General features: G+C 37.0%; 1 protein-coding gene across 1 annotated transcript; it reads left to right on the forward strand.

The window, feature by feature from the left end:
- Positions 1-392: 392 nt before the first annotated feature.
- Positions 393-12,535, forward strand: LOC114321342 (uncharacterized). The gene is made up of 5 exons (XM_082876581.1): positions 393-491; positions 7,788-7,932; positions 8,069-8,117; positions 9,589-9,668; positions 12,290-12,535. Exons 1-5 carry the CDS (start codon positions 393-395, stop codon positions 12,358-12,360), a joined length of 444 nt encoding a protein of 147 aa, XP_082732707.1. The 3' UTR covers positions 12,361-12,535.
- The last annotated feature ends 739 nt before the right edge of the window (positions 12,536-13,274 follow it).

Below are 13,274 nucleotides of genomic sequence, written 5' to 3' on the forward strand. Positions count from 1 at the left end.
TCTCCTCCCAACTCCGTTTCATAGAATCCTCCAACTTCGCATACCAGATGGTCGCAATACCCGACAGGGTCCAACCGAAGAGAGATAATTTCTGGAGTCTCGTCAAGCCCATCGGGCGCAGAATATCATAAAACAGCCTCAAATGAACAATCGGATCGCCCGAGCTGTCGAAGCGATCTATGTGAGGCATTTTGAACCTGTCCGACAACGTCACCGCTAAATCAGTGTAACCGTCCTCAATGTATAGGATGGAGTTAACGCCCTAGGCCCTTTTGAACAGCTTCTCAAGATTGCTCACTTTTAATGCAGTCGGGCCGACTTCAAACTCAAAGGGAGCTTCGGTTTGGTAGGCCTGTACTTTGGAAGTCTGAGGTGGAATGGGATCAACAGGGATGTCCGCATTCTCCTGGACATTGGCTGCTGGGACGGGAGCCCTCGGTGCAGGAATTTCTACTAGCGGTGGGTGGGATGCAGAAGCTGTTCCGTGTTGTGTTTGTTGCTGTTGTTGTTGAAGTTTGGCAATGAGTTCAGCCTGCTGGGCCACGACCTCGGTCTAGCGGGTGGTAACCTTCGCTTGGCGGGCAGCATCCCGTTGCATGGCCTCCATAGTCTGTTAGAGCTGATGCATCATGTCTTCCATACTCATATTGTTTGAGAAGTGCTGATTTATCTGTTTCGGTGAAGATCCTCCTACCGAAATAAAAGCAGTACCCTAGGCCTGACTATGCATAGGTGATGCAGATAAGGACCGCTGAATTAGCGACTGCTAAACTGGTGATCTATGCCTGACTGACCTCTTTTGCCTTGCCTCGAAAACACTGGTTTCCCTTGAACTGAATCTCTGACCTGACAAAGTCTATCAACATAATTCCAATGCACTCGAGGGATATTGAAGCCTTCTGAAGCTACGGTTCCAAGACTACCTTGCAAAAGAGAAAACAGACAGCATCTCAGTCCAATTTCACTAGAATAGGTATGAGCATAGCTAAATGACTGTGCTCTCTACTGAATTCTGCCCCAAAATAGATACCCTCAAACACTGATGTCCTCAGACTGATACCCAGACTTGCGAACTGATACAGGCATTCCTGTAGAGACACACCCTAAAAGCACATATCAAGCAAGTAAGAGCCAAAACACCCCTATGAAGGGGGTAGGGTTACCCTATCCTAGTTTCGTCAGGAGCTAAGGTTTCACTACGCACGCATCCGGTTTCAAACAACCTACATTCGGGTAAGTAACCTATCCTAGTTTAGAATGGTCTATATGGCTTCCGATATGCACTAGGTCGAATGGTCAAAAAGGGTGTGCAGACCGCCCGAACTCCGCTCCTCGCGCGAGGGCGCGAATTATGGTTCTTAGCTACTACAGTTCGGACTCCTGTCACGATTCTGAATCTAATCTCACAAAGTACAATGTAAGATTGATAAATCACCAAAGAGTCCAAATCCGGCAAATCGTTTTGGAAAATCGATTTTAATCAAAAAGCGCCAAGCATGGACTGCTTTGCCAGATTTCAGAGTCGCCACCTAAATATTTTGTTTTGGGAAATTTAGGAAACCCTGACTCGTGCCTAAGGCCACGTGTCTGTCATCACCAAAGTTGCCTCGGCTTGGGAACTTGGGTACGAGAGGGGAATGTCCTGAAATGAGCACCCCCGCTCGCCCGATCAAAGGATCGGCCTCTACTAACATGATATGTTATTTTTGAAAACACATGTGTTCTTATTCCTGTTTATTAGCTAGCTTATTATGTGATGCGCACAACATACAAGTATAGACTAAATCGCAAGATTTGGAACAAAACATCTCATGTTTATTTTTCGAAAATGGTTTGAAAATGCTACTCACAAGTAGGCTAAGACGCGGATTTGCCACCCTCAAGTGGGCTTAGAAAACAACATGATTTTGCCACTCCGCAAAGTGGGCTTAAAACTCGTATTTGATAAATTGTCCCAATTCAGGCAATCAAGCCTCCACCCACAGGCATTCAAGCAGTTATAGCAGTTAAGCACATAGCTTCATGGCAAGCATGCTAAACATGGCAACACTTACACGCATGCAAGGATGCTAAAGCATAAACACTTACAGTATACTCCGAGCCAAAACAGAAACCAATTAGAAATCAATGCATGATCATAATTATACAAGATGCCTAATGCAACTAAAATAGGCTCGGCTAGCTAAGATGGCATATGAATGCAACACTTGATACATGTATTCAAATAGGAATTGAAATATAATGTAGTTTGAATGATACGTCGAGCTCGGTGCATGCAATACAAATGAATGATGCAAACATGCATAGCATAAGGTATGCTAATTGAAAAATTCCCTAAACTAACCATCAAGAGCTGATAAGTAAAAGGGAGAAAGAAATGGGGGTTGGAAGACATGCACACACACGCGCACCCTTATTACAACATTTGCCCTCTTGACAGAGGATCCGAATGAAAGCTAAGCTACTCTAAGCTAATCTAAATAGCTAATCTAATAATCTAATTAGACTAATTATTACACAACCGAATTGCAAACTAGCTATGCTAAGCTAATTAAGAAATTTAAATAATGAATTAAATTAGCTAACGCATTAACTAATTAATTACAAAATAACTAAGCTAATGAACTAGTTTAGCTAAGCAATTTAAACAAATGGCCTCGGGAAGCGAGGGGGATATGCATGCTCAGTCGGCGTCGCTCGGAAATCCATTGTTGTGCCTCATAATGCCTCTGTTTGCACTCTTTTAGACTTCTGAAAATTGTGCCGACTTCCAAGATGCTTCTGATCCACCCTAGAAACATGTTGATGGGTGGTCGGCCAAGAGGTATGGCCATCGGCCAAAGTTAATGGTCACTGGCCACTTTTGATAGCCGATCGGCAGACTTGGTGGCCGGTCGGCAGATTTGATGGCCGGTCGGCCACTGCTTCCTGTAATTTCTCCTTTTGCTACAACAGAGCACAAACAAGGGCATGGCAGTGTATTTGCAAGGGAATGTGTATGCAACCACACTCCTTATCATGTCTCAAGCTCAAAGGAGTGTAGTGCTCGGCTCTCGAGCCATCAATCACACATCTCAATGCATGATAACCAAAGAGTCAAGCTTGCACAATGTCGATGAATGCACAAATAACACATAAGACTCGATGAACCTCCACCTTATCATACATAGTCAAAGGTGTCAGTGACCTAAGGAATGAGGCACGTTTCATCACTTTGAGTATGAAACGTCCTTCGTTCCTCATGTTTGGATTAACGTCCAATCCAAACACAATGTTATGCAACACACATGCAAACAACACGCTATCTATAAATGCTAGAGTGGCACCCATGAGGTCCCATCATATAAGCAATGCATGCATGCCATGTTTCGGGGCTAAAGCATCAAACCAAGTAAAGAGCATCATACAAGAGGCATGCAATACAATGCTCAATGGACTAAACCAACTCTGGACAGACATTAAATAGGCCAAAACAGTGGCCTAAATGAACTGAAATGATGGCTTGAAAGGCAAGAAAATGATGCTCATGCAATAGCTCACATACAAGGCATAAGGTACAACTCTCAAGAGCACTTAAAAGTGAAAAACATGGAAGTGTGACAACACTATATGCTCTGAAATAACATGCCAAATGATGCCAAAACATGCAAATACCTCAAGCCAAGCATGCAAAATGCCTCAAAACTCAGAGCTAGTCAAGGCTATTGCACTATAACTATACAAAACATGAGTCATATGACTAAGGCAGTCAGCCCAAATGGAGTTCTAAAACATGCTTGAAATAAGCTAAGAATGGCTAGATTTAGTGGCCAAAACAATAGCACATGTTAGGCAATTTAGCACAATTGCACTAGAAGTATACAAAGCAAAACTTGAGTGATGAAGACCACTCAAAACAGAGTTAGAGCATGCCAAAACAACACCAAAAATGGGCTGAGACTAAGCCAACACATGCTAGAATAACAAGCTAACTCATTAGGCGTGCAAGGCTAGCAAAGAGGATTTATACTACAAGTGCATGAAGCATGCAACCAATGATCAAACAAGCCAAAAACAGAGTTATGGTAGGTCTAAAAAGTCACAAAAATGAGCCTAAACAAAGCCACTAAGAAGTAGAAACACATGCTCTTTTGATGGGCCATCAATACATGCAAACAAGAGAAGAGGAAGGGGGACCACCCCCACCTATTGTGAGCCTCAAAACAAGTTTTCTACCACTAAAATTCTTCTGGAATTCAGTGGTTTTAAGGCCAAAAAGAAGTTGTTTGAAAAGCTTGAAAGATAGCTCAAAAGGCTTTACAAGCCAAGGAGCAAAAGGGAGAAAACACCCCCTAGCCAAACAAGGCTCAAGCCAACACTTTTAGGACTGAAAAACAGAGGAAAAATAGAGGTTTTTGTAGTTCAACACTACCTCAGAAACAACCCCAAAGTAGTTGAAAATTATGGCAAAACAATAGTGCACAAAGAGCTTAAAAGGGATAAGGGGTTACCTTTGAAGCACAGCAGCAAATCGGACTCTTTTCTAAGCCAAGAAACCTTTCAACAGCCCAAAAATAGGTTCCAAGGGACCTCATCCCAATGACATGCAACTTTGATGAAGGGAGTGTAAGCAAATAGGCAAGGAATTCTCACTTTCAAGCCTAAAACGAGAGGAGAGAGTGAGAATTCTAGATAGAGGGGAGAGTTTGCTCACAAAGCTTCTAGAGAGAGAGGATTCTAGAGTGAGAAGCTCTCAAATTTTCTCTAAGCCTTTCAAATGTTCTAACCTTGCAAAATATGAGATATAACCTCCATATATAGCAAAAGCAAGAGCTTTGGTCGAAAATATCAGAATTCGGACAACTGGAGCTTGTGTGGAATAACTAGAGGGAAAAGATCTGCAAATTTTGAGTTTTCTGGATATTTTTGGCCGACCGGCCATCGTTTTGGCCGACCTGCTACTTTGTTGGCCGACCAGCTACTAATGTTGGCCGACTGCAAATTCTGCTCTGCAAGTCCGACTTCAAATGAGCATAACTCATTCATGTAGACTCCTTTGCAGGTCATTCTTGTGTCTAAAATGAAGCCCCAGAAGTAATCTTTCTAATGGTGGAAGCCTCACCTCAAAATTCTAAGTGTGCCAAGAGATATCTCTGTTTTAGTGAAGACTGCTCATTTTCGGCTCAATCGGATTGATGCCTAACTTCAACCAACCATATCTCCCCCATTCGGACTCGGCTTTAGGAGATTCTTGATTGTAAAATGAAGCCCTAGAAGTATTATTTCGAATGGTGGTGGCCTCATAGCTTAAATCCAAGTATACAAAAGGATAGGTCCGATTTAGCGAGGACTGCCCGTCCCTCTTTTAACGATTCATAACCAATTTCTTCCTCAATTAGGTTTCTTCCCTCCACTCCTCTTTTCTTCAACTCCAAACCCCCAAACAAGATTTTTTTGAAGATTTTTTGAAGAGTTCACCTCTCTATCATGCATTTCCACTTTGTCCTTGCTCGGTTTGCCGAAAAGCGCAACATTTAACAAAATGAGAGCGTCGGAACATCGCAGAAATTTTGTTTCAAAAATGTTTTGAAAGAGAGGGTTTTAAGGTCTAAAATCTTTGGTCAAAATAGTTTTAGTCCAAAAATGGGGTGTAAGGTTAGGATTTGACTCTCTCATTGCCAAAGAAATTGAACCTTTGCATTGCACACCTCATCACCAAGTAAACAATCAGTGGCGCCCAAGTCTTAAGGATGGTAAAAAATGAGGTGTCTACAGGGTGCCTCGGCAAAATCGAGGTTTGTGTTTTCATCGTGGCAGAGCCCGTAACTGGTCGGCCTTATGGAACGCTTTTGCAAGCGAGCCTTCAACAAACCGTTTAGGAATAGCAGATGACAAACACTATGACTTAGGCGCACCAATGCACATGCAATGCAAAGAAACACATAAGTGTAGATAAAACAACATATCATGATGTTCGAGTCAAGTTCTCTAAATTCTCAGCAGAGTCGCCAGAAACTATAGACCCGACTTTCTCCGCGCGCCCCCCTTTCGGAGAGGGCGCGAATTTGGTCTTACTACAATTCGGACTCCTGTCACGGTTCTGAATCTAATCTCACAAAGTGCAATGTGAGATTGATAAACACCAAAGAGTCCAAATCTGGCAATTGGTTTCAGAAAATCAACTTTGAATGAAAAAGCGCCAAACATGGACTACTTTGCTAGATATAGAGTCGCCACCTAAATATTTTGTTTTAAGAAATTTAGGAACCCTGACTCATGCCTAAGGCCGCATGTCTGTCATCACCAAAGTTGCCTTGACTCAAGAACTTGGGTACGAGAGGGGAAGGTTCTGAAATGAGCACCCCCGCTCACCCGATTAATGGATCGGCCTCTACTAACATGATATGTTGTTTTAAAAACCTCGTGTGCTCTTATCCGGTTATTAAAGTTACTATGTGATGCGCACAGCATACAAGTATAGACTCAATCACGAGAATTGGAACAAAACAACTCATGCTTGTTTGTGAAAATGGTTTGAAAGTGCTATTCGCAAGTAGGCTCAAGCGCAGGTTTGCCACACTACAACAAAAGTAACCTATAGTGACGAAAAGTAGTGAAGAAAATAAATTGTGTCACTGAATAAGAATAATCCGTGACGAATTATAAAATTTTGTCACGTATAATAAAAAAATAAAAATGATAGGTGACGAAATTTATTTTTGTCAACAAATACTTCTTTTTAGGTGAGGAAAAATTAAGTTTCGTCACCAAAAGTTTTCCCGCTAATATTTTTTGAGTGGCGCCAAAAATTTAGACTTTTGGTGAGAAAAAAATTTATCACCAATTATAAAATTATTAGCGAGGAATACATTTTCGTCACCAATAATTTTATATATATATTTTTTGAGAAACTTGATTTTAAATGTTTTAAGACCATTTCGTGAGAAATATATTTTTATCACTAATAATTTTTAATATTTTGAGACATTTTAGTGAGGAAATTATTTTGTCAACAATTTTAGAGGAAAAATTTTAACATATTGGGCGGTAATGGAAAAAATAGACTACTAACTTTTTTCCCCCTTTTATTTTTGTTTATCAATTTTTCTCTCCTCTCTCTCTCTCTCTCTCTCTCAAAACAAAAACACAAGTTAATTAACTCTCTAAACCTATGGTGACGGAAAGTAGTGAAAAAAATATTTCGTCACTAAATAAGAATAATCCGTGACGAATTATAAAATTTTGTCACATATAATAAAAAGTAAAAATAATAGGTGCAAAATTTATTTTCGTCAATAAATACTTATTTTTAGGTGAGGAAAAATTAAATTTCGTCACCAAAGTTTTTTCCTCTAATTTTTTTGGGTGACGCCAAAATTTTGAGATTTTTAGTAAGAAAAAAAAATTGTCACAAATTATAAAATCATCAGTAAGGAATATATTTTCGTTACAAATAATTTTAAATATTTTTTTAAAGAAATTAATTTTAAATATTTTAAAACTATTTAACGAGAAATATATTTTTATCGTCAATAATTTTAATATTTTAAAATTTTTAATGACAAAATTATTTTATTCCCAACCAATCTTGAAGGGGGAACTTTGAGATTTGGCAGTAATGAAAAAAAAGAACCCTATTGATTAGGGATGGCAATGAAAATATTATCTTATGGGTATCATGAAGATCCAATCCAAATATATGCATTTTTTCCTCTTTTTTTAACCTATAGGATTAATTAAGTGGGTTTTTAAAATATTCATGGGAGATGGGTCGGGAATGGGTACCCGCCCATATCCCCACAAGTTAGGGGTCTCTTTCTCAATCTCACTCTCACGGTTTCTCATTCTCATTCTCACATAGCAGCGAAGGCAACAATCTCCATAGGTTTTGCAAAGGCAACGATCTAGCGACGGCAATCTCCGTCGGCGTTACCACAGTGGTTCTCCGGCGTGGTGTGTTTCTCTATCTCGTTCTCTCATTCTCTCTTTCTCTCTTGTTCTGTGTGTGTTTACAAATTCATCTATTCGTCACTTTCTCAACTTCCAAACAGAGTTGTTGCTTCACAGAGTTTTTGGTACTCTTTTGCAGTTGGCGAAACCTGTCTAAGAGACTTACGCATCAATCAGCAGAAAATACGGTTAGCTTCACAGAGTTGTTGCTTTGATTCATGGAAATTTTAACTCAATGTTGTTTAAAGCTATGGATTTAAATCAGTTGTGAATTCTGATGCATTTGGAAATTGTTAGGTTTGATTTCTCATGTGGAAGATGAAATTGAATTACTTCTATTTATTTTCTTGGGACTTTGCTATGTTATGTTATGTTATGTTAAAAGGGTTTAGGGTCAAAATGGATTGCATAAAAGCTTTGTTACAAAAATGGCAATTGCCTCTGCAAATGATCAAGATCAATATAGCTACTCCTTAAGTTTTTAGGCAAATAGGTTATCTCTGTTTTGATGATTGGTTGCTTTATATATTCAAAATAAAATGAGTGTTTTAACATTTCCATTGAATAAGAAGAGAAAGAGAAGAGAATGTTGAGTGGAAAGTTGATCCCTTTTAGCTTGTAGAGACAGAAATATGGGTTTTTAGAGAGAGAGAGAGAGAGTCTTGGGATTTTAGAGATTGTTTCAGGTACTAATCCAATCTTTCAATTTTACTTTCATCAATTATTGATCAATACTATTGAATTTTCACTTTGTTGTATTGATCAGCTGTTGAATTGGCTAATGCTCCTCTGTTCATGTAAAACTAATAAAAGAATGGATCAATTCTCCTAAGATCTGAAAAAATAAAATAAAATAATGAAAGAAAAGAAATAATAAGCCCCATAATTTTAGTGTAATTACACCGACATCTCTTTTAGTAAGGTAAAGTGATTGGAATTAATGGACATAATGGTGTGAAGACACAAATAAACAAAGTAAAGAGGGAATTTGACATCACTACCTCAGACTATGATGATCAAGAAATTGCAGAGAACATAGCTCATAATTGTAGAGTTAATGGAATTTCTCCCGTCCTTCCTCACATTAAGCGTGAGTTCTTTTTCTCTTTCATACGATAAGGAAGATAGATCCAAGAAAATATTGGTGAGGACTATCAATAAGATTTGATGCTTTTGACCTTCATTCTCATGATTGGTGGAATTTTTTTATTTTTTATTTTTCATTGTAAAATTAGACTTAGGGAATGAACAATATGACATGATAGGTATAGTAGATCCCTCGTTTGTATTTCTTTTAACTTTGCTCAATTGTTTGATGGATTGGAATTTGGTTATTGCTAGTGATATTTTATAGTGTAAGTTCCTAATCTGAAATTGGCTTCTAAACATTTGGAAATGTACTTTACTATGAATAAGCAATCTGACTTTGACTCAATACACCAGTATGTCAGACATATTTTCATCACTCTATTGTTAATGGAAAGACATTAAAGAATATAGGAAGTCTGGAGAAATGAGCTATAACTTTAGAAACAACATCGTGTATATATTTTTCTCTCAATCTTGCTGTCATTAGGAAGGTGGATTCTCCATCTCCATCTGAAATTGGCTTCTAAACATTTGTATATATTTTTCTCTCAATCTGTTCTTTTCTCTCAGGTACAGTGGTCCCAAAGAGTGCCAATTCTCAAGCCAAAGGAAGGTGGATTCTCCATTGCCAATTACTTTCTTAATTAGGGGTATAGCTTCTCTTCTTAAACTGAAAAGTTTCCTCACTGTCAAAGACACATTAGAAGGGACTTGCATAGTCCTGAAGCATCTAGATTTGATAATATATGTGTGAATCCACTTTACCCATAGGATATTTGACTTTTTGCATATAGCCCAAAGAAGTTTCATAGTTGTAGCTTGATTCTAATGAATGATTGATTTAATTCACAGAACTCCCCCATTTTTTGGACAGAAAACTTGTTCCCAACTTACTTTAGCATATGTTAAGTGGTTTTCAACCCCTAACCAAAGGAAGTCTCTCGTAATGGCTTCTATTTCTTTCAAGATTTGCTAAGGAAGGATAAAAACGAAGGACCAATAAACTTATATGCTGCTGAAAAGAACAGATTGATCAAGTTGGAGCCTACCACCATAAGACAGAAATTTAGTTGTCCAACTGTTGATTCTATTCATCATTCTTTTATTAAGTTGCTCACACTCTGCAGCTTTTAGTTTATAGAAAATCAGAGGAAACAGTAAATAATTAACCGTCAATTTCCCTTATGGTATTGGCAAAATGGATAAAAGATCAGACTTAGTTAGATTCATTACTAACTCCACAGAGGAAGGGAAAAAGAAAACTTATGTTTCTGAAGATTAGGTTGTAGGCCAGATAGAAGATGGAACTGAGATAACATACTCTTAATGATTTGGAAAGAGCCCCTGTTAGCTTCACATAGAATGAATAGATCATCAGCAAATGCCAATTGAACCTAACATTTCCAATGGAAAGTAAAACCACCTTCTCTCACTCTTTGCTGCAGCATTCTATAGAAACACTCCATCACAATTGAGAAACAAGTAGGGGGACATAGGATCACTTGCCTTGGACCCCCTTTTGCTCGGGAAATAATCAACTAATTCTCCATTTATTACTACTGAGTACATAACAGTGGAAATGCACACCTTAATCCAGCCAACAAACTGAGCAGGGAATCCCATGTGTCATAGATACCAATAACAAATTCCAATCTACAGAGCCATAGGCCTTGATTAAATCAATTTTGAACACACCTTGTTGGTCCTTCATTTCTGTGATAAACTCTAACAACCTCTTGCATCAATAAAATGTTATCAAGTGAGTAGCAAGCTTATCCAGAACATAACTTTGGATGCTGCTCTAATCTTACACCTCATCCAGGGTGGAATGGAAAAAAACACATATATAGACATGGGAGATTTTGTTTCTTGTTTTTCCTCAAAGTTGTTTCTCCCCTTTTCCACAAACCTTGTCCCAGTTATTTATTTTGGTTGAGTCACAAAGTTGATTGTCTTTTAGCCAAACTAGAAATTAGACAAATTTGGGATGCAAGGAAGTGATACGTATGGCTGCATTTCTTTAAAATTATTGATATATTTTTAGCTCTTCTCCTTTTTGTCTAGATTGGAGAGGGGTTGTTGAAAATTGGATTGGCAACAAAACTGCAAGAGCCTCTATAGCTTGTAAATACCAATGTAATTCTTTTTCTAGTTTTCTTCTTTTTCTAAAAGTCAAAGTCAAGTCTCTAAAAGTATAGTTTTCATTTTGCATTTCAAGAAGGTGATTCTATTTCTTTCAGGTTTCTGTTTGGTGGGTTTTGTGCTTTTTTTCTTCTTCTTTTTGTTTTTTTTTTTTTTTTGTTTTGTTTTTTTTTTTTTTAAGTTACTACAGAAATCTATCTATAGATTCTATAAGTGTTTGATGCCATGTCTTTATGTCTGTTTTATTTTATTTTATTTTTGTTTCTTTCAATATTATTCGTTTTGTGGAGTACCAAAGACTCGTGTGCTGATTTGGATGACTACTGAGCTTGTAGATCTGTGATTATTCTCCTGATCAACATAGAAGCTTTGATGGAACTAGTAACTCTTTGGTAAGTTACTATAAATATTTTCTTTCATATCAGTAATTTCGGTTAAAAAAAATAAATATAAATATATATTTGCAGTGCTGGTCATGGGTAGAGGATATTCTTGAGAGAGAGAGAGAGAGAGAGAGAGAGAGAGAGAGTAGCTGATGATGATGCATAAATTACTACATGAAGGTAATTTCTCTTACCCTTAATGTATGCACTTATTGCTATTGTGTGGTGAAAGATCCACCAATGAACTCTCACCTATCTTTATTTTTAAGAGCCAAAAAAATCATGAACATGTTTATAAATAAAAAATAAAAAATATTCCTTATCAAAGAGGATTTGATCAAGGTTTTTGTTGGGTACAAATTCATAAACAAGGCGGTCTAGACCTTCAATGGTACAACCCAAAAGTCTTACAAGGTTCTTGTGTTGAATTCCACTTATCAAATTTACTTCATTGAAGAAGTCATCGACCCATTGTCATGAATCAAATGTATCTCAATGCTATATTATATTTTCAAGCTATTAAATATATTCTGGCATTAGTGATAGTGATATATGATATTTCTGCAATCTTTTGGCATCTTCTGTTATCTGTGTTGCTTTATCATCAAGGATCACCTCAACACTTTAAAGTTTTGGATTGTTATATGCATTTCTACTAAATTGGTTTATAAAATAAAATAATTTATATGTGAGTTTAGATGTAATTAATAATATATTAATGTTTTCCTTGTTTAATTTCTTTGCAGATTGGTTTCTGATGACGTTTATTAGAAGCATACTTGCAAATCAAGATCAAGTGTTGAATTTTTTTTCTTGAACTGATACTTAGTTCTAGTTTTAAACCTAGTTGACTGCTATTTTTTTTGTTGGACTCCACGTTAGTTCATTTTGGAATTTGTTATGATGGTTTTTTTTATTATACTTAATGGATTATTATTAAATTTGTTTGATGGATATATTTTCATTTATGATATAAATTGTTTAGTGGATTATTTTGTGGAGTGGTGTATAATAGTTAGTGGATTTTTTAGTATATTTAAAAGGCTATTGGGATATGAGTAGGGATGTTTGTGAAATAATAATTTAAATTAAAATATAAAATATGGAACAAGTTTAGTGACGAATTTTTTTCATCATTTGTACTTGTTATTATGACAAAGTGATTATTCGTCGCTAATAAACATTTTTTGTGAGAAAATTTATTGTGGTTTATATATGAAATATTTCATTGATTTTGTTGTTTGGTGACTAAAAATTTCGTCACGTATATATATATTTGTGGCGAAATATATTTCGTCATCCATGTATGACTTTTGAAGACGAAAAATTTCGTCACCTTTACATCTTACTGTGACGAAATTATTTCCTCATCAATGATCAACATGTGTGACAAATTTATTCGTCAACTAAAGTTACAAATATGGTACTGAATAATTATTTGGTGACGAAAAAGAGAATTTTTTATGACAAAATGTTGTTTTATTGGTGACAAAAAATTTCGTCACTGAAGTAATTTCATTGGTGACGAAATTATTTTTCGTCACGGTGGTTTTTAGTGACAAACATTCAATGACGAAACCGGTGACGAAAATATTTCGTCAAAAATATCTATAGTGACGAAATTAGCTCTTTGGAGACAAAAAAATTTCGTCATTCAAGACCCAACTTGTTGTAGTGCCACCCTCAAGTGGGCTTTAAAACATAATTTTGCCACTTCGCAAAGTGGGCTTA

The sequence above is a fragment of the Camellia sinensis genome, chromosome 6 (genome assembly GCF_055761805.1).
Source record: "Camellia sinensis isolate YWXY chromosome 6, ASM5576180v1, whole genome shotgun sequence".
Classification (NCBI taxonomy): Eukaryota; Viridiplantae; Streptophyta; class Magnoliopsida; order Ericales; family Theaceae; genus Camellia; species Camellia sinensis.

Coding starts and splice junctions, on each gene's coding strand:
- LOC114321342 (XM_082876581.1), top strand. CDS start 393: ATGTCCGCATTCTCCTGGACATTGGCTGCTGGGACGGGAGCCCTCGGT. Junction 492..7,787: donor CAGAAGCTGTTCCGTGTTGT/GTTTGTTGCTGT, acceptor CCCACAAGTTAG/GGGTCTCTTTCTCAATCTCA. Junction 9,669..12,289: donor AATTACTTTCTTAATTAGGG/GTATAGCTTCTC, acceptor ATTTCTTTGCAG/ATTGGTTTCTGATGACGTTT.